The sequence below is a fragment of the Cucurbita pepo genome, chromosome LG06 (genome assembly GCF_002806865.2).
Source record: "Cucurbita pepo subsp. pepo cultivar mu-cu-16 chromosome LG06, ASM280686v2, whole genome shotgun sequence".
Taxonomy (NCBI): domain Eukaryota; kingdom Viridiplantae; phylum Streptophyta; class Magnoliopsida; order Cucurbitales; family Cucurbitaceae; genus Cucurbita; species Cucurbita pepo.
This window is the reverse complement of record NC_036643.1, coordinates 1,332,290-1,352,943: the sequence shown is the minus strand read 5'-3', so window position 1 is coordinate 1,352,943 and position 20,654 is coordinate 1,332,290. Positions and strand designations below refer to the sequence as shown.

Here is a 20,654-nt window from a genome sequence, read left to right as displayed (position 1 = left end):
CCCCCCCCCCCCCAAAGATAAAAAGAGCTATGCAGCATTTTTATTTTTATTCTTTTAAACTATGAAGTATTATGGATTCAGCTACACAACCAATCATGCCATATTGATATCACTCGTAGAATACCAGATTATCTACAGCCCTGCATAAAACATCAAAGCACAAATATCAGTTAAAACAATCAAGTATGTCAATAAGCTACAATATAGTATACAATTTCAAACGCTTCCAAAATTAAGTAGATCCAATACAATTTTATCTAAAAGAAAATGGACCAAAAGAATCAGATTATTGGATGGACAAACAGCAGACTACGGGGTTGTCACAATATAATGAAAGTTAAATTTTCCTTTTCCCCCTTTTCTTAAAAGCCGACAATGGTTTTCTGAAGACCTGGCTGCCTAGGGGAGGGAAGGGGCACTCAAAGGAAAGGCTTTGCTAGATAAAAGATGACCCTTATCAGTAGATGGCCCAGTATATCAGGTCCCAACATACTATGTACTCACAACTGTTGGTAGTTGTAGTAATATATCCCAGAAAGAATCTTGATCTGCCTTTTGAGGCATCATGTACAGAGTATCAACTAAAACTCACCCATCTTGGAGATCAAAACCATCTTTATACTATTTAGCATGTACACAACATCAAGACATGTAAACTACCATTAGCAACAAACCATAAAGGCAGAAATTAATATAGAAGCTTATACCTTGCGCGCTGCAATAACTCCCAGTGCAATGGTCCAGTGGTCATGTTAAATGCCCCAGGATAGCAAATCAAGTGAGCACCTGATGTTAACAATTTGTTAGTGTCAGCACCAAAAATGGCCCTGATAGTCCACATAAAATTATCATGATTGATTTTGTATGGCCACCACAACAATCTACGAGATGCCAGACGAGTTAAAGAATACAATCAGATTTACACGTCAAAGATACATCTTTTATTAGATCATATTTATCAAGCCAAATACACACACAATTTATCTCTGCTCTGACCAACATAAGAGATGACTAACATAAATACTGAAAAAGTTAAATCCTCATAATCAATATCTGACAATATTATAGATGGAAACTTGAGCTTAAAGGAACGAATATTACAGCAGAATACACCATTTACTGTATAGGATTAATCATGTCACAAGGAATATATTATATAAGAGGGAGGTCACTACTATTGGCATACTGTAATTGATTATTCATTAAATGTAATAACCTAGAGTACTAATGACGGTAATCTTCAGTATTAGAAGACATGACAAGATGTCATAGGAGACTGGAAATTTTGGACAAGAAATAGCCAAACCTCTTGCAGCATATATCATGGCTAGTTCTGGAAAACGAATGTCATAACAAATTCCAATACCAATACGTCCAACTTCTGCATGAACCAGCAAATAGTTAATTTCCGAAAACATAATAGTCACTAGGAGTACGAAATGTAATTTTAGTTAGGTTTATATTAATCACATGCCAGTTACAAGAACCTCCATGAAAAGTAAAAAAAAAAAACACATACCGACCTGTGTCCACAACAGTAGGTGTTTGACCTGCTGCGATGGCCTTGGACTCGATAAAAGTGATTTTTCCGGGGATATCAATATCAAAAAGATGTATCTGTAGTTGAAAATGGCACAATAAACTTGTGAGTGATGAACTACCAACAAAGAAACATCCTCTAGATTAGTTAGATTAATCTAAACAACATTAACAGTTTCTCCTGTAAAACACTTGAAGCATTGAATTACCAAATCCATCTCCTAACAACAAAATAAAAACTCAAACAGAAAAATGTATCAGAAGACAAACTGAGGAATACCCTAAAAGTGATTTTACACCAAATAACCAAATAGAACCATCAAGGCCTCCCGTCATCCACAAGCAAATCAGGAAATATCTTTAGTGCCACATTGAATGCCAATGCCATCAAAAGACTCAAAAACTATGCATTAACATCATTTTTTTACCTTCCTGTGTTTAGCTTTCATGTTTCCGTCAGTGCCAAAAACACAACAAGTATTATATATTTTATCCCCCGAGCGCTCTACAATTGAGCCGCCGACTATTGTGACTTTTAAACGACGCGAAACTTCAGATAACATTGCTGTTGAAGGGGAGGCATCACCACCGGCTTCAATGTCCTCGGCATAAAGTGATACGGTATCCTGTGAATAAGGAACATTCCATATTTCCTGTCACAGAAATATGCGGGGAAAACAAGTCACGAGCAGAACGGAAGGCCTAAAACCACGAAATACCACCAGGAAAGCTTAAAATACACCAAACTAACAATAACTTTCAAACTTAAGAACTCACCGGCAAGACAACAAGCTTGGCGCCCTTTTCCACAGCCTCCTCAATGGCCTTACGAGCATGTTCAATATTCCTTTGCTTATCAGGCGTCGCCATCAATTGACATAGCCCGATTTTAAACTACGTCGAAACAAGCAAGAAATACCACTATAACATTAATTAACGAAACAAAACCGAGGTGAGAATGAGTAAAGTAGACAAACTGACCTTGGTGACTGGAGGTACCGGCGGCGGAACTGCAGGCGGAGATGTAGCTCGCTCGGGATTGAAGGATGAGGCCATAATCGGCGAGGTTTTCATAGAGGGGAAACGGAACTTCTGGTGCAGGCTGGTAAAATTGGCGCCGTTGGCCTTGGCGTCGGTGGATACGACCGGGAACTTAGACGGTAGAAGAAGAGGGAGCTGCCGGAAAATAGAGCGGGAGAGGGAAGGTTCGTGGAGATCGAAATTTCTGAAGCTAATCAACGAAGAAATGGCCGCTTTCATCTCCAGATCAAACGACGACGTTTCAATGATCAGCTCTACCAAGTTTCGCTACCACGTCGTTTTGAGATGGAACCGATGGATAATCTGTCCATAGTTTAGGGAACAACGTAAAAGTGCTTTTTTATAAAAAGTGGAATAATAGAAATTNTTACTTTATAAAGATAAAAAAAAAAAAAAAAAAAAAAAAAAGTTTATTTAATTACTTTTACTAAATTGCAATAAAATAAATATTCTGAAACTGCCTGGTGAATATAATAAATTTTTTATTTTTAATTAATAGTTTTTTTATTTTAAAAAAATTGTATAATAAGTCAATTTGGTGCTAACTTCTTTCGAAAAACCCAACCGCCCGCCAGCGCCAACTGCAATAAACTACTTCCCGCGCTTTAACAATTATATCCCTTCACTCAGAATCCCGGCGAGTTCCCGTTAAGGAAATTCCATCGGAATTACCCTCTATTCACCGACGACAATCTCAGTTTCACACTCTTCTTCCATTTCTGATGAAGCTGCCGCTGCTGACGTGGATTATCGGAGTTCTACTGTGAGACCCTCCAGCCATTACTTCTTCCCCGGCGAAACCCGTCAAAACCCGTCATCGGGAACGTCGAGATCATGTAAAAATTAGGATTTGAAAGAGTATAATGGTGACCCATAACAAAAATTGAGATACGAATACCCTCGCACTTGAAGAGGTTTCTACACCCTTATAAGGAATGTTTCATTCCCCTCTTCAACCGACGTGGGATCTCACAATCTACCCCGCTTGGGGCCCAACGTACTCGTTGGCACACAGCCCGGTGTATGGCTCTGATTACATTTGTAATAACTCAAGCCCACCGCTAGCAGATATTGTTCTCTTCGGACTTTCCCTTTCAAGCTTCCCCCTCAACGTTTTTAAAACAGGAAGAGGTTTCCACACCCTTATAAACTGAGAACCTTCCTCGTAACCATGCTACCAAAAATGTTTCCAAATGGGAACACAAGAAAGGAGAATATCCATGGAGAAAGTCCAATAAACATCAAATTCAAAAGGCAGTATGCACCACCATCCTCCAGACAAACAGACGATATTAAGGAAATACGTAATCACTTTAGAAGATAAACACCAAGCTTAAGGACATAAACAACAATGGATTCTCACTTTAGAAGATGTTAAATTCAGAGAAGCTTCTGAATTCTGTAAACTCCACATCTCTTAGCGTCGGCCCGGCTCGAAACATTTGAAAATTTCTCCAAGTTCCTGTTAGATCTTCAGAGAGAAAAGTTAACAATTTATAATCATCAACACTCCTCGAACTAACCTTAGAGTGAATGAAGCCTCCCGAATCGATCCGTGGGGTAGACCACGGGCAAGAGGCAATAATCATCAATGCTCGAGTTCCTCGCCCAACAACAAACTTCGAAAAAGAAGCTAGATAAGATAGGCCTAGAAGAAGATTATATTTCTTGGAAGTATATAATACAAATCATTGATAACTAGTTTATATTAGCACAAGCGTGTGTACAAGAGAAATGAAAGGAAAAATGAAGTGCCTTATTGATGAGGTATGAACATTACAAGTTTTCATGCCATATTCAGTATGATCTTGAACCAAGTCTACCCAGCAATACAGGAAAATGGCAATCATGTAACTTGCAAAGTATCCTTTGTATATCTGTCATCGTCTGCTCGAGCGATCAGCTCAAACGATCTTGGTTCTTAGCAGATAGCCGTTTGAGAAACTCATAGGTTGTGATCATGGTGGTTGCAGACATAGCCATGGAAGCCCACCTCGGTCCAAGCCCTCTATAACAAGCATTCAGACCGCCTTCCTTCACCAAGTTCCTTACGGTCTGCAACGCCGTTAGAGGGCGTCTCTGGCCATTTTCTTCTCCATCCAAAACTTGCAATCTAGTCTTGATGGTATCCAATGGCATTGTTATCATAGCACAAACCCCACTGGCAAAGGTTGCACTCAACCCTTGAACTGCCACTGTTGCCTTAGAATCTGCTTTAAAACCATAGCCACTTATACAACTCTCATCCTTCTTACTTGTGTAGTAGCTTAGACCACTCCAAATGAATCTATGAGCTACAGAGTAAGAAGCCCACCAAACTGCATTTGATGGAGCATATGTCAATATTGAAATCCCAAATCCCCTATATAATCCTCGCAAGCCATCAGCATAAATGATCTTTCTAAACGCGTCGATACCGTTTTTATAAACGCAAGAATTAAGATTAGAAACACTGTTCTTAGCATTGATACAGCTGCCCTGAACCATTAGTCGTTGGCTTACAACATCTACTGGAGTCCAGACCAATTGAGCAGCCATGGCAGAGCTCAACCCTGCAGCTGCATTAGCTATAGCCATGGCTGTGGTGTCTGAAAGACCTAGCCTAATAGTTGCACTTCCAACACCACTCTTGGTAACTTCAAGAGCTGCCATGTAAAAGGCTCGAGCTGGGATAGTTCCCATTAAAGAGGTTCCAAACCCTCTGTAAAATCCTCTTAAGCCTTCATGGCGCATGATAGAATATGACATTTTAAAGCAGGATAACTTGGTAGAAGAAACCTGAAGTCGAGTTTTCAAAACAACAATAGGATAAAGGGCGGTTGATACACCTGAAAATAAAGCAGCACCCAGAAAAAAGAATTTGGATTTGTCTAACATATCCCAATCAATCTCTGCTGGAATATGAATTTCAGAGGTGGATTCATCCTCAGCGGCATCTAGGCTCATCTTAGCCAGTTCTAAAGCTACTTACAAACCACCCCAGAAACCAGATGAACCGTCTTCCTTCTACAAATTATGTAATCAAAGCTCCTATCTCGTGTAAGAGAAGTAATTTACAGAAACAAAACTTCAAAAATGAAATACAGAAAAGACCCAAATGAAAAGGGTCATCATAGAAACAAAAAAAGGGAGATCAGAAGATGAACTACAAGAGACAAAAACAGCAATAAGTGGAGTATTTACGTTTGTCTGGAAATGGATTGTGAGATGGCAGAATCCAATACGATCAACCCGCGTAGGCAAAGGGGGAGAAACGGGAAATCAGGTGATTCCAGCGCCAAACAAACACAAACCCAAATCGAAAAAGGGTCTGTAGAAAACCCAGAAAGCAGCGAGAGCGGAAATGGAGGCGAAGGAAGGAATATAAAGATCTGAAGAAGAAAGAAAGGACAAGATTTATGGATTTTCGCGAGGGTTTTGAGGATCGAGGAGGGTGGACACGTGTCCATTACCATGTCGAGGTCATTTTTAGATATTAACCTCTTTTAAGGATGAACCAAAAGCCGAAAACGAAAGCCAGAGGCTAAGCATTCTTAGGTTTGATTGAAATCCCATTGTTGGGGGCGGTGAAGAAGCAGGGACTCGGGCAACAGAACCGGATCGGCACATAGTTTTTCTCCGACACACATGCCAATAGCTCAAGGCTTCAGTTTTCATCACTTCTGTACAGTCATGTTCAAAAAGGTGACGGCTTAGCTTTTGATCAATCCATTTACAAATCCATGGCCGGCTTTTGTGCGATCAACGGAAACCATTGACTCTTGGTAATGGTTCACATTTTATGGGGGAAATGGAATTCTGTGGGGTACCGACCTACGAAACATGGGCCGAGACTGCCTCAGGCCCATTTGTGCCAATCCATTCTCAAAGCCCATTACGAAAGTCAATCTTTTTGGGCCAAGCATCTTCGTTAGTCCACGTCGGAGAATTGCTTTCGGCTGCTAATACCACGTCGTTCCAGGTTCAAGGCCACGTGGAGAGTAGCTTCCTAGATGGACAGCCACGCATGTAGCGCCGTTGGGTCATCTGTGCATTGGTTAAACTTATTTGTACAAAACTTTATTTTATTGAAATTAAAGAGTTTAATTTATGAAATTGAAAATTTAAAATTAAATGAAATGTAAAATTGTAGAAATTAAAATTTCAGGTAAAAATCGCTTTATTTTATTTTTTTCTGAGAAAAAATTAAATTATTAATCCAAATAAAAATTTCCCTCCGTAATATTCGCAAATGACAAGGTCATTATCGTCTATTGACTCCGTTAACTTCCAGAATCCAAACGAGGAATGCGACAGAAGCTCCTGGAACCTCCTTCCAGCTCTTCTCAATACTTCCAGAAAATTCGTCCCTCGGTTCCTGAAGTTCATTCACAACACATATAAAACCGAACCAACCGGTCACCCTTCCCCTCAAGTAAAACATCTCTTACATAACGTTTCCTACAACAACATTCTCCTTTGCGCCAACATTCCTTCTCCTGTGTTCTTTCCCTAAGCATCAAACAAGAGAAAGATGGATCTCAGAGTCATGGGCTTGGACTCCCCACTCTTCTCCACCCTCCAGCAGGTGATGGACTTCGCCGACGACGCCGACAAGTCTTTCAGCGCCCCGACCCGTACCTACGTCCGGGACGCCAAGGCCATGGCAGCCACTCCGGCCGACGTCAAGGAGTATCCGAATTCCTATGTTTTTGTCGTCGACATGCCGGGGTTGAAGGTTGGTGACATCAAGGTTCAGGTAGAGGAAGACAATGTGCTACTGGTAAGTGGCGAGAGGAAGAGGGAGGAGGAGAAAGAAGGGGCTAAGTACGTAAGGATGGAGAGAAGAGTCGGCAAGTTTATGAGGAAATTTGTGTTGCCGGAAAATGCCAACACGGATGCCATTACGGCGGTTTGTCAGGACGGTGTGCTTACTGTGACTGTGCAAAAGTTGCCACCACCGGAGCCTAAGAAGCCCAAGATCGTTGAGGTCAAGGTCAATTGATGGGGCGGGAGTATTATGGATGGATTCCTACTTCTGAACTTTGGATCATGGGTTTTCAAGATATGGCACCATGGTGTACGTGTGTGTTTTATTTTCCCTTTCCTTTTTGCTGTCGTAATAACCGATATGTGGGGGTTACCTCTGTAGTGTGTGCTTGAAATGCTTACTTTAATGAAAATTTTAAGGTTTTATAAGAAATGTCTATCGTATAGATATGAGACACAGTCAATTAGACGCTATGCGATGTTCTAAACATAAAGATAAACAATGAAAAGCTAGGCTTGAATTGTAATTCTACTAACCTGAGCGAAAATGTTGAAACTTTGAAGATTTTACTGTGCTCTGTTTTGAGAATAATCAAGATCTTGTTCTGGTTTTGGATGGAGTGTGGATTTTTCTCCGTCGTGTCCTCTTTGAATGTGCATACATCCACATTTTGAACATGGTGGTAGGAAGGCACGCAACTGCCCGACTGTTCCTGACGTTTCCGCCATGATTTCTAGAGCTTTTATCTCTACTAGAAATTTGGGGAAATGGGTGCGTCGTGTTCTGCTTCTTAAATAGTGCTATGAAGAATCCTTCTTTGTCTTCGATGGGGTCGGTTCGAAGCAAATGGTTAGCTGCATAATGAGAAAATAATCCAAAAGTTCTCTAAATAGCTCTAATTTGAATAGGGCGAGTTCAAAAAAAGACGCCAAACAATCTGTTGATACTTACCGCCGGCGAAAACTGGGAGACCTCGCCGCTGCCACTGTGGGAACGGAGTTTCCAGTTGAAAGCCATGCGATTCAGCCAAAGGTAATAATGAGTGGACAACATCTTCGTTTTCAACTTGATGAACAGAACAAGTGCTGTAAACAATTCTCTCTACGGCAGGAACTGCGAGGAGATGACGTTAGTCATGAGCAGCGAATAGAAAAAGGATTGCTTTATAGGAGAATACATTGCTCATAGGAAACTGAACTCACAGGAAAATGCATGAGCTAGAGCCTTCCTCTGAAAGGCAGCGAGTTTTTCCAGTCGTTCAAGGTCATCCCCAGAGCTCTTCCCTGCACAATTCATGAAGACAGATGAAGGTAGCACTAACCAGAAGAAGATATAGCAGATAATAGATTACAAATTGTGCTAACTATTACACGGCTAGGAGTGAGTTACCTTCAACATGTGACGGGAGCAAATGATCTAATCTAGCAGCTGCAGTTCCAGACCCAGAGCAGGAAGGATCCAAAAGAATGGCACGGACCTTGAGAAATCAAAAGAGGATGATGCAAGAGTGAACATTTTCCAGCTGAATATCAGTATGCCGTGGCAAAAAATAGAAATCGCAAACTATTCTAATTTCTAAGCAATAATGGCTGTGGTTATTACTTATTATTTCTATAGTTCTGTCAAAACCAAGGGGCAATGGAATTGCCTTGTAAACGCTTAAAGCTGTAATGCTTGGCTAATCTAACCACATCAGAGAAGCCATCGTTTAAAAGAACAGGAGGGTGTAACTGAACAAAAGATGATCAGTGCGGATCGGAGCAGAACTTACTTTGGACAACGAAGGATCTTTTGGATCAAGAGCAAGGAAATCCCCATGCAAAACTTCTATATCTTGCACCAAGGTTAAGTTGAATCAAGGTAACGTACAATTTACAGGAACATGTTGGAATCAATAAAGGAACTATCCAGGAAATTAGCTGGGCATAAACGGGGACATCATGTTACTTTTTAGTCTCCAACCCATTAAAATGAAAGGCTCATATGCAGAGTGATTTATCTAATTCGAGCAAACAACATGATGTAAAATTGCAGATGGATAGAGAGTTGCTAGTTACGAAACCCATATACTATCGACAAAGGATACTAGAAGCTCCCGATAGTTTGATTGTATGTTGTAAGCGTTTGACCCTGTTTTCGTTCAATTCACATGCAATGATCCTTCCTTTTCCGTTCATGAGAGAGGCAAGGTGGACAGTTTTGTTACCCGGAGCTGAACATGCATCAAGGACCTTCAATAATACAAAATATCAGAACGGAAAGTATCAACGCTAAAGTAATCAAGCTACAGGGAGGATGAACAAAGATGAAACAGGTGATAAAGTGGTGGAAAGAAAAGAGGCAATAAAACACGAGTTCATACTCCATAAAGGATGTTAAGTTGTTCGTAAAACAGTAAGTTGTTCGACAGAACTTGTAATATCAATTAAAGGTGGAAAAGAGCGAGGAGAAACCAAGAAACCATAGAAATCGATCCAAATTATGAAGTGAGCTCGACAGTAAGTACAGGCTAAGTGATCTTACTTCCCATCCTGGCTTGGGATCAAGGGCTACTGCAACCATAGAACTAGCCTTCCCCTACAAACATCAGTACTAACTTGTTGTTATACAATAGAAAGAAAGAACAGCAACCCTTGACCTTTAATACATGTTTCGTGATAAATTGGACTGAAGAAAACTAGGGACTTACTTGCATGAAGATACTCCCATCTGCAACCAATGGATGATCATGTAAATCGCTGCCTGGAGGAAGTACCAAGAGGTCAGGAACCATGTCATCCTTCTGAACCTATTTGACATAATAACCAGCACCTTTAAGGAATTCTTCTGAAGTGTCCAAATGGAATACAAACCTTACCAACAATAAAACTCGGGACAAATTCTATCCCAGCATCCATTATGCATGTTTTAAAAGGATTAAAGGGGCTAGGAGGCACTTAGAATAATTAATAATTTACAAAATGATGAAGTGTGCAATAAGTGAAGATAATTCTGCTGTGGCTATTGAACTCTACACTACTTTTAAACACATCAACAACAATTCGGAAAGATTTTGGAACTCACTGCATATCTTTTGCCTAATTCTTGTATTGCTGTGTGAACATCCATCTTCAAAGTATTCACACGGATAAAACGAGGCCTTGAAACACCTGAATTGAAGATCAGAGTTGGCATAATAACTAAGAACCCGTTTGATAACCATAAAAATTAAGCTTGTAAACACTACTTTTACTCATAAGTTTTTACATTTTGTTATTTGTTTCTACTCGTGTTTAAAAAACCAAGTCAAGTTTTGATAACTACGAAAAATTGTTTTGTTTTTAGAATTTGACTAAGAATGCGAGTAAAAAACAGAAAACTAAAAAGTTCTCGAACCGGGCAGAATCAGCACAACAACATAATCATAAAGAACACTTACCAGGATTATCACCACGAGCTATTAAATCTTCAATATTATTTGCTTTTCTCTTTGACAAAAGCTGTGTAACCACAGATTGTAAAGCGCTTTGCTGCCGCATAAGAAACTTCTCTGCATCGCCAGCTAAAGGAGTTTTCTACGCATAGTTCCATAAAATATTGCCAATCATCACCAAATGTAAAATAAGCAAGCTGCAGCAGTCTCAGTAGCAGAAGTTTTTACATATTCATTAGACACATTATTGTAACAATAATTTATCCAAGGTATTGAAATACATGATCCGACCTCCAAACTCCCAGCGGACCCAGTAACTCTTGATGATATAAGTTACTATTGAAGGTGGACAAAACTGGTTTCGAGTAAATAAATTTGAAATGGACAAAACTGGTTTCGAGTAAATAAATTTGAAAACATCTTGATGGCCGACACAGAATTTGAGCAACAATAAATCTACCCCCGCTTGTTCAACTATCAAAAAACATTTTCGGAGTCGACCTTTGAATGATAAACTGATATTGTCTTGATCTAAGATGAATAAAATACCTGGCCTAGGAGGATATCATACATGATGACATAAATTAATTCCTTCTGCCTCTGCAACAATATTAGATTAATGTTATGGTATGTTTGTGGTAAGTGAGAAAGCTATCAAGACAGAATTATCCAAGACTTAAGAAATATGTATGAAGCAAATGAATTACAAAGAAGGTGCAAGAGTACCTTCCATTTGTTGCTCAATAAATCAGCAGCCTCCAGTACTTCCTTGATTACAGGGAGGTCTAATAATACAACCAAAGCAAGAGAATTCAGAAAGCTACAAAATGGACCTTTTTAGTTATGCTACATCACCGCAGCTATCACCACTGAAGGGCGAGGAAAGAGATGATTTACCGAGCTTGTCACATAATCATTCACACCAAATAAATAGGATTTCAATTTCCCAGATAATCTATTGCTACGCTATCAATACAGTTCGAAGTTGTAGAGCAAAAACTGTTGCAATACAATATAAGGCGGTTGAGGATTGTTGGGAGGGAGTCCCACCTTCGCTAATTTAGGGAATGATGTTGGGTTTAGAATTGAGGAATACATCTCCATCGGAACGAAACTAAAAGCAAAGTCATGAGAGATTATGCTCAAAGTGGACAATATCATACCACTGTGGAGATTCGTGATTCTTAACATGGTATTAGAATGCCCTTAATTTATCCAGAGAATCTATATCAATAGAATCTTTAAACTTCGAACAAATGGTGTACTTACTCGAGGGCTTTAGAGAAAGGAGTCAAGCCTCAATTAAGGGGAGGCTGTTTGAGGACTACATAGCTTCTGGAGAGCCTCTATGGTATACTTTATTCAAGGGGAGGATTGTTAATGATTGTTGTAATGGTTGGGAGTGAGTCCCATTTTGAATAATTTAGGGAACGATTATGGGTTTATAAGTAACGAATACAAAAAACCAAAGCAAACTCATGAAAGTTTTTATACAGTGGGCAAGATTCCTAGCACTCCTATTCAATCGCAAAACAAAATGTTGAACTAAAACCAATATTTTCTTCTGATACCTACACGAGAATCGTTTGAAAATCCTTTTCAGCATTCATGGCGGGAAAGAGTCGTTGTTCAGAACTTACACTTGAGAGTCTTGCAAACAAGAGCGAATGTACCCTTCTTATTCCGAACAGACGGAGCATAAACGAGTGACTTAATGGAGGCGACGGCTCGACGGTGAGCATCACCCTCAAGAACACGCCGCAATATCTTCGCCGCCTCTCTCCTAGCGAAGTATGCCGAACGGTCCGCGTTGCTCATCCGCCGACTTTCTGATTTACCGGCAGTTCCCGCCACCGATGGCTTGGTTCTGGGGTTAACGCGCCCCATGGCTACCAAGAAGGCACACTCCAAACTCCAATCGGGACCCTGTGAAGGTCGCTGAGCCCAATTGTGCTGTGAAGTGACGTCGTATCATAGGGCAAAGTCATGGGCATAAACCAGCGTGTTAAATTCCAATTAAGACCTCTTGTCTTGGGTTTACTTAGGTCAAATAGTACTTGAAAAATAATTAAAATATTATTTTGCGAAAATGACTTATGTTTTAATTAGGATTTATTAATTATACTCTTAATGAAAGTATTGGGATTATATATATATATATATATATATATATATATATATGGGATTATATATATATATATATTAGGGTTTCATTCTATTCGAGGATTGATATCTTATTCGATACTCCATTTCTAGCATTTAAGGTAGCCGACCTTCGTGTTGATGATGTTGAACCTGCAAGACATTGAATCGCTCTCTCTTACTCACTTGATAAATGCAGTCTCAGTGAATGTAAAACCCTACGAATCATATTTGGGAGGCAAACGAAAATAGCTATAACTGATATGATTCATAATATTATATTATTGTTCTAGATCAATTATAACGATCTAAAATTTTATTTTATTTTATTTTATTTATTTATTGGGAGAAACAGAATTTTGTTAAAAAAAAACTAAAAAAGTTAAATTTAATAAAAATAAAATGAAAATGGACAAAAGTATAATTTAAAGGACATAAGTAAAATAATTTAACAATTAATGTTGAAGAATCAATCTTTATAAAATATTTTGGTGTGAAATAAATAGTAATAATGGTATTAATATTCCATATAACTATAAATAATGGTTAATTTTTATTTATATTCTAAAGATTTGTTATTTATTATTATTTTTTTTTTTTCTGAAAACAAAAATAAATTTTGTGAAGGATATAAGATATAATTGAAAATTTAATGTTGGAAGTATTTTGGCCAATTTAAGCATTTACGGAGAACCGGAGAAAGACGAGACCGCGGGAAGGTCGCAGTTGCAGCGGAAGCAGAGCAGACGGCCAAGCCATGGGAGAGGATGCGTATACCAGATAGCAGATAGCAGATAGAGGTACTCATCTCATATGGAACCCTAGTTCAATGACCTCTTGTATTTCTTCCATTTACTCGATCTTGGAACAAGATTTCATTGTTTAGAATCACTGCTACACTTGATCGGAAGAATATTGGCAGCATGGAACGAAAAGTAGCTCAGGTGAACGAAATCGAGCTTAAAGAGAAAAATTAAAGTAGAATAAGCTTTTGGCCAGTTGCATTTGTACTGAATATAGGCGAAAAGATAAACCATCAACTTTCTGGGTAATCGTTGCGTTAGAGGATGTCTGGATGAGGTACCATAGGGTTGATCATGTGAATTGTTCCTTGTACTGCTCGATGACTGTAGTGTATTATTTTGCTTGGAAAATTTTTATGATACTGTAGTATCGGCCTGTTGAATCATTTATATGGAGCAATTGCAAGGCTAGTTTCTGTTGAATCATTTCAGCTGCTGTATTTTAGGATACGAGTGGTTCAACCTAGTCATTCCATAAAATTCCCTTGTTCATTGCTTATTCACACCAATATTTAATTCTATTCACGTACCTCGTTTTTGGGTCTGGCTTGGAAGAATCTGGGGCTAATTGATTTTCCTTAAAGAAAAAGATGGGAAATGGAAGTCTCCCTTCTCCTTATGCGATGTGAAGTGTGGAGTACATGGTCTATAGATTTAACCGATTCTGTGAACAGCATACTTCAAGCTAATGTTCAATTGTTGGCTCATGCAGCAGGAAGTGTAGCGAGGTCTGGCCTTTCAACCTACTCTGAAGCACCTCCTTTGACATCTTACCCTAATTCAACCTCTATTGACCAATGGTACATCCCTCCTGATGATTTGCTGAAACATGTAAGAATTTTATCTTTAGCATAAAATATATTTATTTAATGAGTGCTTTGCATGACTTGTGACTGTCGAAAAATTCATCAGGACCGGGAGCTTATGGATATACTGAAGTAGGAACCATTAGTAATCACCCGGAACCAGTTATTGGGGGCAGTTCGAGTGCAAAAGGCTACAGATCTCCATTTGAAGATTCATTAGCAAGTCAAAGACAAGATATTGCAGTGGGCAATAGTCCAGGACTGATGGATATGGCAGAAATAGGTCATGAAAGGGCCAATTCTCTTGGTCTCAGAACTGCTGATTGCGATCCAATTTCGTCTCGGGAATCAAACATTATTTTCGTTGATGGACTTCCTACAGATTGTACTAGGAGAGAAGTAGGCCGTATCCTTTTGCCTCATGTGCTTACTTTTGTTACTATTTCTCCTGTCTCTCCAACTTTATTTACACCCTGTGCTTTAACTTTCCTAGGGTGTAGGCAGCATCCCAAACAAGTTGAGCTTCTCTTAAAACTTAAAACAACCATTGTTGTCTTCTTGATGTCACTTTAGTCAAAGAAAATAGGACGTAAATTGCAATAGACAGAACTATTGTCACGTAGTCATGTTTTGTCATATCTTAACTTCGAATTGTAAGATCTTTTCCGCCCATTTATTGGCTATAAAGACATCAGAGTTGTTCACAAGGAGCCCAGACGGGTAAGTTATCAGGCTCCCTTTACTTTAAAATTTAAACTATGGAGGCATGTTTTACTACGATAAGGCCTTCATTGGCAATTAACAACTGCATGCACTCTATGGTGGAGGTCCTGTTTATAATTATTGTGTCCTTGTGCTCAGATTTTATGGTATTATTTTTCTTCTGTCATATGTTCTTAAACGTCATTGTACATTTCTTCTGTTATAACGAGTATTTGAACTGCAGCGTGGAGACAAGGCTACGGTATTATGTTTTGTTGAGTTCATTGAAGCAAGATATGCCCGGGCTGCAATGGAAGCTCTTCAAGGTATTGTATGATTTATTCCTTTCTGTACGGGTGATAATCTAAGTCAAAACGTAAAGATAAATGCTTGAAGAAACTGAAAACGTGCAGCAGTATTTAGGGATTCTTATTGTGTATTGCTTGGTACATAAAATTTATGATCTAGTATTTAGCTAAGTATATCTGGCACTACAATTGCGCCGGATTCTAAGACAAAGGATGGCCAAACTGTATGATAAACCAAATGTTTCAGGTACTTGGGCACTCCTAAATCACTCACCAAAATAATGCCTCCGTTCTCCTTTCCCACTACCTCTTTAACTAATGATGCCATTGACATTATTTATGAACGGACACTCGATCAATGAATTTCTCTAAATGAACTAGGACAACTCTTCAAATGCTTCATATAAGTTTAGATAATCTGATGTATGATTTTCTGCAGGTTACAAGTTCGATGACAAAAAACCTGATTCCCCTGCTTTGAAGATTCAATTTGCACATTTTCCTTTCCGCTTACCATCTAACCACGATGACGGGCGATGAACTTACAAGTATGATTTCCTGTTAGGTGCCCTGTGGATCCTGTGAAATAGTAGAAGTTTATTCCCAGACAGAATATAGAATAAAATGGTTCAAATGAAGCATTTGGCAAAATGGTGGTTATCACCATATCTGATCTTACAACAGTTTTCAGTTTTTGATGTGGGCCGAGATGAGCCCAGAGAAGAATCAAATAGCCATTTTCCAAAAATAAAAATCATGTTTGGTATTGTCATTGATCAGTGCGACTTTTTTTGTTTCTGTTTTTGGCTAGCAAGTTGTAGTCAGATGACTTCTTAATCTTGTTCTGCCTGTCAGGTTTCAGACATCTTCTGCTTTGGATTATGAAAATGACATAGGGATAAAGATTCCTGACGAAGGTAATAAACTTTATGTGAATGATGATTATTTTCACATAAAACCAACCCACACCCAAAGTGGGGTATTTCTGAGTTACAAATTTATAACCCATGTGAATATATATAAATCTTTTGTCTCAAGAATAGTTTTACAGAGAAAGGGGGAGGACAAGGGGTTAAAGTTCACATTTTTCAAGCTTGTGGGGTTTGAAAGCTTAGAATTTCCGATCATAAGGGATACAAAGTTAAATCCCATTATCGAGTAATAATAGGTAAAAATCAACTCATCTACATTTAAGATGATAATTGAAGTTTTATTGACTAACTTACGTTAGAGTTATAGTTGACCTTTAAATATTGATATGGTTACGTGCTCATTTTTAAATTGTTTTATGTTATTTTTTATAATTTTTTTGTGACACTATTTTTATTAATAGTTTATGTATAGATCTAGTTTATATATATAATAATTATGAATGAGCAATTGATTGAAAATATAAGGAAGATAATCTTTTTAATTTATCTCTAAGCTAAATGCGCTTAGAAGCTATGTATGGAGCATAATTTAATCTCATAGGTTTAGTCTTACAATCGTGTTCTATTTGATTCCAAGATCATAAATTTATTGGTATCTCAAGTTTGAATTCAATAACTCTCCGACTTTTGATTATTTTTAGATTATGCAAGTTTCAAACAAGTGCTTCAAGACCTGCCTTGGGGCTGGGGATACCAATTAAAGCTGTTCCAACTAAAGCATTGACCGTGATGGAAACCCCAAAAAATGGAGCTGGTGCAGGTACGTACACACCCACATAAAAAGGGTAAAGAATAAGAAGGAAGCTTTAAAAAGAATTGAACATTTCATTTAAATTCCATTCTGTCTGTCATGTCTAGTAATCTAACCTGTATATGGCTCTAAACTACAAATATTTCTTTGTGATTTCAATTTCATAACAAGAACATATGAAAAAATAATTTAGAGAAGGGAAAAAAAAAAAAAAGAAGAAGAAAGGAACCCCATTAGTGAAATGGGCAACAGCTTCAGGCTGTGAAACGAACAGATACCCAAAAAGGATTAGATTCTGAGTTCCTTAGCTAAAGAAAAGAAGTCCCTGCAAGGCCATGGTGCAGCAGATTATGAGCAATGGCATCTCTGGCTTTCATGGAGGACACTGACCTCAAAGCAACTTCAGGAGCCATTTCATCATCTTGAAGCTCTGTTGAGAGTTCTCTATCCATTTCCTCATTCCCCAATTCACAAATATTGTGGAGAACACAGCAAGCTCCGAGCACCACCGGCAAGTCCTGAAGCTTCACCTCCGTCCGCTTCTGCAGGCAGCGCCACCGTCCCTTCAGCCGAGCAAAGGCATCTTTAGCCACCTTCTGAATCTCCCCAATCTTCTCGTTGAAAGCATGTTGAGTCCAGGTTAAATGTTGCTGTGTATAAGGTACCAAAACCCAGTCCAGTAATGGGTAACTTGAGCCCCCAACAATCCAAACCCCCTTTAATAGTCCCCCGTTTGCCCTTTGAAACAGAGCTGATTTCTCTAGAACTTGATCGTCCGGCATTGATCCCGGCCAACCGATGCACACGTCGGTGAACACCCCTCTCGGATCCACGACTCCTTGGACTGTAATTGAATATGATGTTTTTTGATTTCTCTCTGTGTGGCGCTTGTTGAAATAAGCTGCGACGCTGATTTTGGGGGCGATGATCGGAATGTGTGTGGTGTACATTGAACCAACGACGTTAGGGATCCCGGAAATTGATTCGTATTCCTCTTTGATTCTTCTCAGAGTTTCTTCCTCCGGCCATTGCAGGTGCTTCGGCATTAGCACTGTTCTAATGGCGGTGCAGACCTCGAGTATCAGTTTATGGCAGGTGGATATACCTAACCCGAATTTCTTTGATACGACTCGAAGGGGGTCGCCGGTGGCTAATCTCCATAGACAGACGGCGACTCTTTGCTGGACGGGAATGGCGGTTCGAAGAGTCGTGTCCTCTTTGGCTATGGCGGAATTAAGCTCTTCACAAATCATATCAAAAGTTGCCCTTCCCATTCGGAATTGCTTCTTGAATTCTTCATCGGGATAATCCGGACTGTTACATTCATCCCACCAGGCTTTTGACCTGTCTTTTACCCATAGTCTCCGGTGATGTCCGCCGCCATCGCCGCCGCCGCCGCGTTTGTTTGATTTGACGATTTCGATCTTCTGTAATCCATCGGAAGCTGCTGCAACCGCGACGGAGTTGGCTGCTAATCGCGATTTCTTTCGCTTCAACCGGTCGGATTCTTCGACTTCAGAGTAATAATCTTGAGCTTCTGAGTAGAAATCATCCATGACTTTCGTCTTCTTCCTGTGATTAACCTCCATCGAAACCTTCGCCTCCATGGAAGCTCTATCGTGTTCTTCCTGCTCATACTTCTCCTGTTCATCCAACAGCAACAGAGAAGTAACCAGTCCCTTCAACTCCTTCCCTCTGCCATTTTTTCCGATTGAACCATCGTCTTCATCGGCTTCATCCCCTCTGTTCCTCTTCCTCGCACCGCCGTTGGTGGAATCATTCATCGGGGAAGAAGGGTCAAGAAATTTGAAAGAAACGAAATGAATTACGGGTTTGGTGAGAAAAAAAAAAAAAGGGTTTAGAAATGGAAAAAATGGAATTGTGGTGAGGGTTTTGTTGCTAATTCTTCTTCAACACCTTCCCTTGGAAGTTCATGATTACAGGTTTGACTCACCAATGTGAACACACAGATTACAGACCCCAAAACGCCGAAACAAACCCACAACGCTTTTGAAAATCGAAATACAAAATTATAATTTTATAAAAAATTATAAACAAAAATATATGAATAAATAAAAGATTGAAGAAGATGGGTGGATCGTCATCGTATGGCGGAAACCACATAATTTATCTGTGGTGGTCGGTGAGGACACAACTTTGGTTATTCCAAATCCAAACTCAACGTCCTTTTATTATTTTTTTTTTATATATTTATTTTTATTTTTTTAATTATGGAATTAATTAGCATTTTGGATTTTTCCCATGATGTGAAATATATAGTTTTTATTTTTGGTTTGCGTATGATTATATTACTTATATTGCAAAATACTATATAATAAGTATGATAGATGTTTGTTGATAGGGGGTCTATGAAATTACATCTTAAAGTAGGGATAAATTATGGGATTTAAGGTAAAGTATAACCATTTTTATTTTATTTTCCAAAACTCCGAACGTATTTTTCATATAATTGTAAAGATGTCCTTCGTGTTAATCTTGTTAAGTGCCAAAAATGAAATATCTGAAAAAAAAAAATACCAAACTAAAGATTTAGTAGATATCACTTTATAATTTCATAGGTCTTTGGTATTGGATTAAGGATGGTTTTGAAATAATAAAAAAGTTAAAGGGATATGTAAAATCTTTCCAAAGTTTTTAGAATCCATTTTTTTTTTTTCTAAAGGAATAATACTATTTTATATAAATATTTTAACTTTTAAAATTGCTAATTAAAATTGTATATTTGTGTGAAATAAATCTTTAAATTCTTAAATTTTTATATTTGTAATAATAAATCATATAAATTGTGAACTCGAGCTGTGAAAGTCAATTGGATTCCCTCCATTTTATTTTATTAATTTAAATAGAAACCGGAGGCGTGGGGCCCAACAGTGTAAAGATATAAATATAATGAAAACCTGCCAAATAAAGGAGAAAAAAGTAATGGAATATTTAAAAAAAATAATAATATAAAAAATAATATAATAATTAGTTGTTTGATTAGGAGGGTTTTGAAGATTGACAAGTGTGAACACGGAATGGTAGAATATGGTTGTTTACGGCTTCCACTCAGGGCGGTCGTTCGTTGGAAGCGGTGACTTGGGATTGCCAACACGCGGTTTTTTACTTTTCTTTTTCCTTTTCCATTTATTTTTTTCTCCGGTTTACTTAACAATTTTAAAACTCTATACAATGGTATGATATTGTCCACTTCCAGCATAAGTTCTCAGAACTTTCCCAAAATGCCTAGAGAGTATTCATGAATTATAAACCCATGATCACCAACACTTCCCTTTGAACAGCCGCCGATGTGGGACTAACACTTCCTCTCGAACAAAGTGCGCCTCCCCTAATCGAGGCTCGACTCCTTTGAATTCTTAATCATTTTTAGCCTCCTCTTCTTTTGGAGTCATTTGTAATATTTGAGAATTGACCCATCTATTGGCACGACTAAGTTTAAGGTATAGT

The 20,654-nt window shown here is 38.6% G+C and overlaps 5 protein-coding genes and 1 pseudogene across 6 annotated transcripts in view; 2 read left to right on the top strand and 4 right to left on the bottom strand.

The window, feature by feature from the left end:
• The window catches only part of LOC111796991 (omega-amidase, chloroplastic-like), a 7,763-nt gene extending 1,175 nt beyond the window's left edge, over nt 1-6,588 (bottom strand). Inside the window, exons 1-9 of one of the 2 annotated variants that reach the window (XM_023679835.1) lie at nt 5,764-6,588; nt 3,944-4,199; nt 2,521-2,883; nt 2,317-2,433; nt 1,968-2,192; nt 1,524-1,617; nt 1,307-1,381; nt 708-786; nt 91-140 (exon numbers count right to left, since the gene is read on the bottom strand). In XM_023679835.1, the coding sequence (XP_023535603.1) occupies nt 110-140; nt 708-786; nt 1,307-1,381; nt 1,524-1,617; nt 1,968-2,192; nt 2,317-2,433; nt 2,521-2,799 (900 nt within the window). In that variant the 5' untranslated portion in view covers nt 2,800-2,883; nt 3,944-4,199; nt 5,764-6,588 and the 3' untranslated portion in view covers nt 91-109. The remainder of the gene's footprint in view (nt 1-90; nt 141-707; nt 787-1,306; nt 1,382-1,523; nt 1,618-1,967; nt 2,193-2,316; nt 2,434-2,520; nt 2,884-3,943; nt 4,200-5,763) is intronic. The other variant, XM_023679834.1, reaches the window with a different exon arrangement.
• LOC111796992 (solute carrier family 25 member 44-like) lies at nt 4,224-5,767 on the bottom strand. The gene has a single exon (XM_023679836.1). It carries the CDS (start codon nt 5,524-5,526, stop codon nt 4,480-4,482), a length of 1,047 nt encoding a protein of 348 aa, XP_023535604.1. The 5' UTR covers nt 5,527-5,767; the 3' UTR covers nt 4,224-4,479.
• Nucleotides 6,589-6,934: 346 nt separating the features above from the next.
• LOC111796993 (17.9 kDa class II heat shock protein-like) lies at nt 6,935-7,758 on the top strand. Its single transcript, XM_023679837.1, has one exon. The coding sequence runs from the start codon at nt 7,094-7,096 to the stop codon at nt 7,562-7,564; it is 471 nt and encodes a 156-aa protein (XP_023535605.1). The 5' UTR covers nt 6,935-7,093; the 3' UTR covers nt 7,565-7,758.
• LOC111796985 (probable 28S rRNA (cytosine-C(5))-methyltransferase) lies at nt 7,732-12,724 on the bottom strand. Its single transcript, XM_023679826.1, has 13 exons — nt 12,383-12,724; nt 11,469-11,527; nt 11,292-11,342; nt 10,749-10,884; nt 10,394-10,479; nt 10,020-10,118; nt 9,854-9,907; nt 9,417-9,561; nt 9,102-9,163; nt 8,720-8,807; nt 8,533-8,613; nt 8,282-8,443; nt 7,732-8,184 (listed from the first exon to the last, which is right to left on the bottom strand). Exons 1-13 carry the CDS (start codon nt 12,627-12,629, stop codon nt 7,922-7,924), a joined length of 1,533 nt encoding a protein of 510 aa, XP_023535594.1. The 5' UTR covers nt 12,630-12,724; the 3' UTR covers nt 7,732-7,921.
• Nucleotides 12,725-13,534: 810 nt separating this feature from the next.
• On the top strand, nt 13,535-17,339 carry LOC111796994 (annotated as a pseudogene).
• On the bottom strand, nt 17,310-19,330 carry LOC111796986 (protein ANTAGONIST OF LIKE HETEROCHROMATIN PROTEIN 1-like). Its single transcript, XM_023679827.1, has one exon. The coding sequence runs from the start codon at nt 18,968-18,970 to the stop codon at nt 17,495-17,497; it is 1,476 nt and encodes a 491-aa protein (XP_023535595.1). The 5' UTR covers nt 18,971-19,330; the 3' UTR covers nt 17,310-17,494.
• Between the last annotated feature and the right edge of the window lie 1,324 nt (nt 19,331-20,654).

Coding starts and splice junctions, on each gene's coding strand:
- LOC111796985 (XM_023679826.1), bottom strand. CDS start 12,629: ATGGGGCGCGTTAACCCCAGAACCAAGCCATCGGTGGCGGGAACTGCC. Junction 9,562..9,853: donor ATCCCAAGCCAGGATGGGAA/GTAAGATCACTT, acceptor GTATTATTGAAG/GTCCTTGATGCATGTTCAGC. Junction 8,808..9,101: donor AAGATCCTTCGTTGTCCAAA/GTAAGTTCTGCT, acceptor TGATTTCTCAAG/GTCCGTGCCATTCTTTTGGA.
- LOC111796993 (XM_023679837.1), top strand. CDS start 7,094: ATGGATCTCAGAGTCATGGGCTTGGACTCCCCACTCTTCTCCACCCTC.
- LOC111796992 (XM_023679836.1), bottom strand. CDS start 5,526: ATGAGCCTAGATGCCGCTGAGGATGAATCCACCTCTGAAATTCATATT.
- LOC111796986 (XM_023679827.1), bottom strand. CDS start 18,970: ATGAATGATTCCACCAACGGCGGTGCGAGGAAGAGGAACAGAGGGGAT.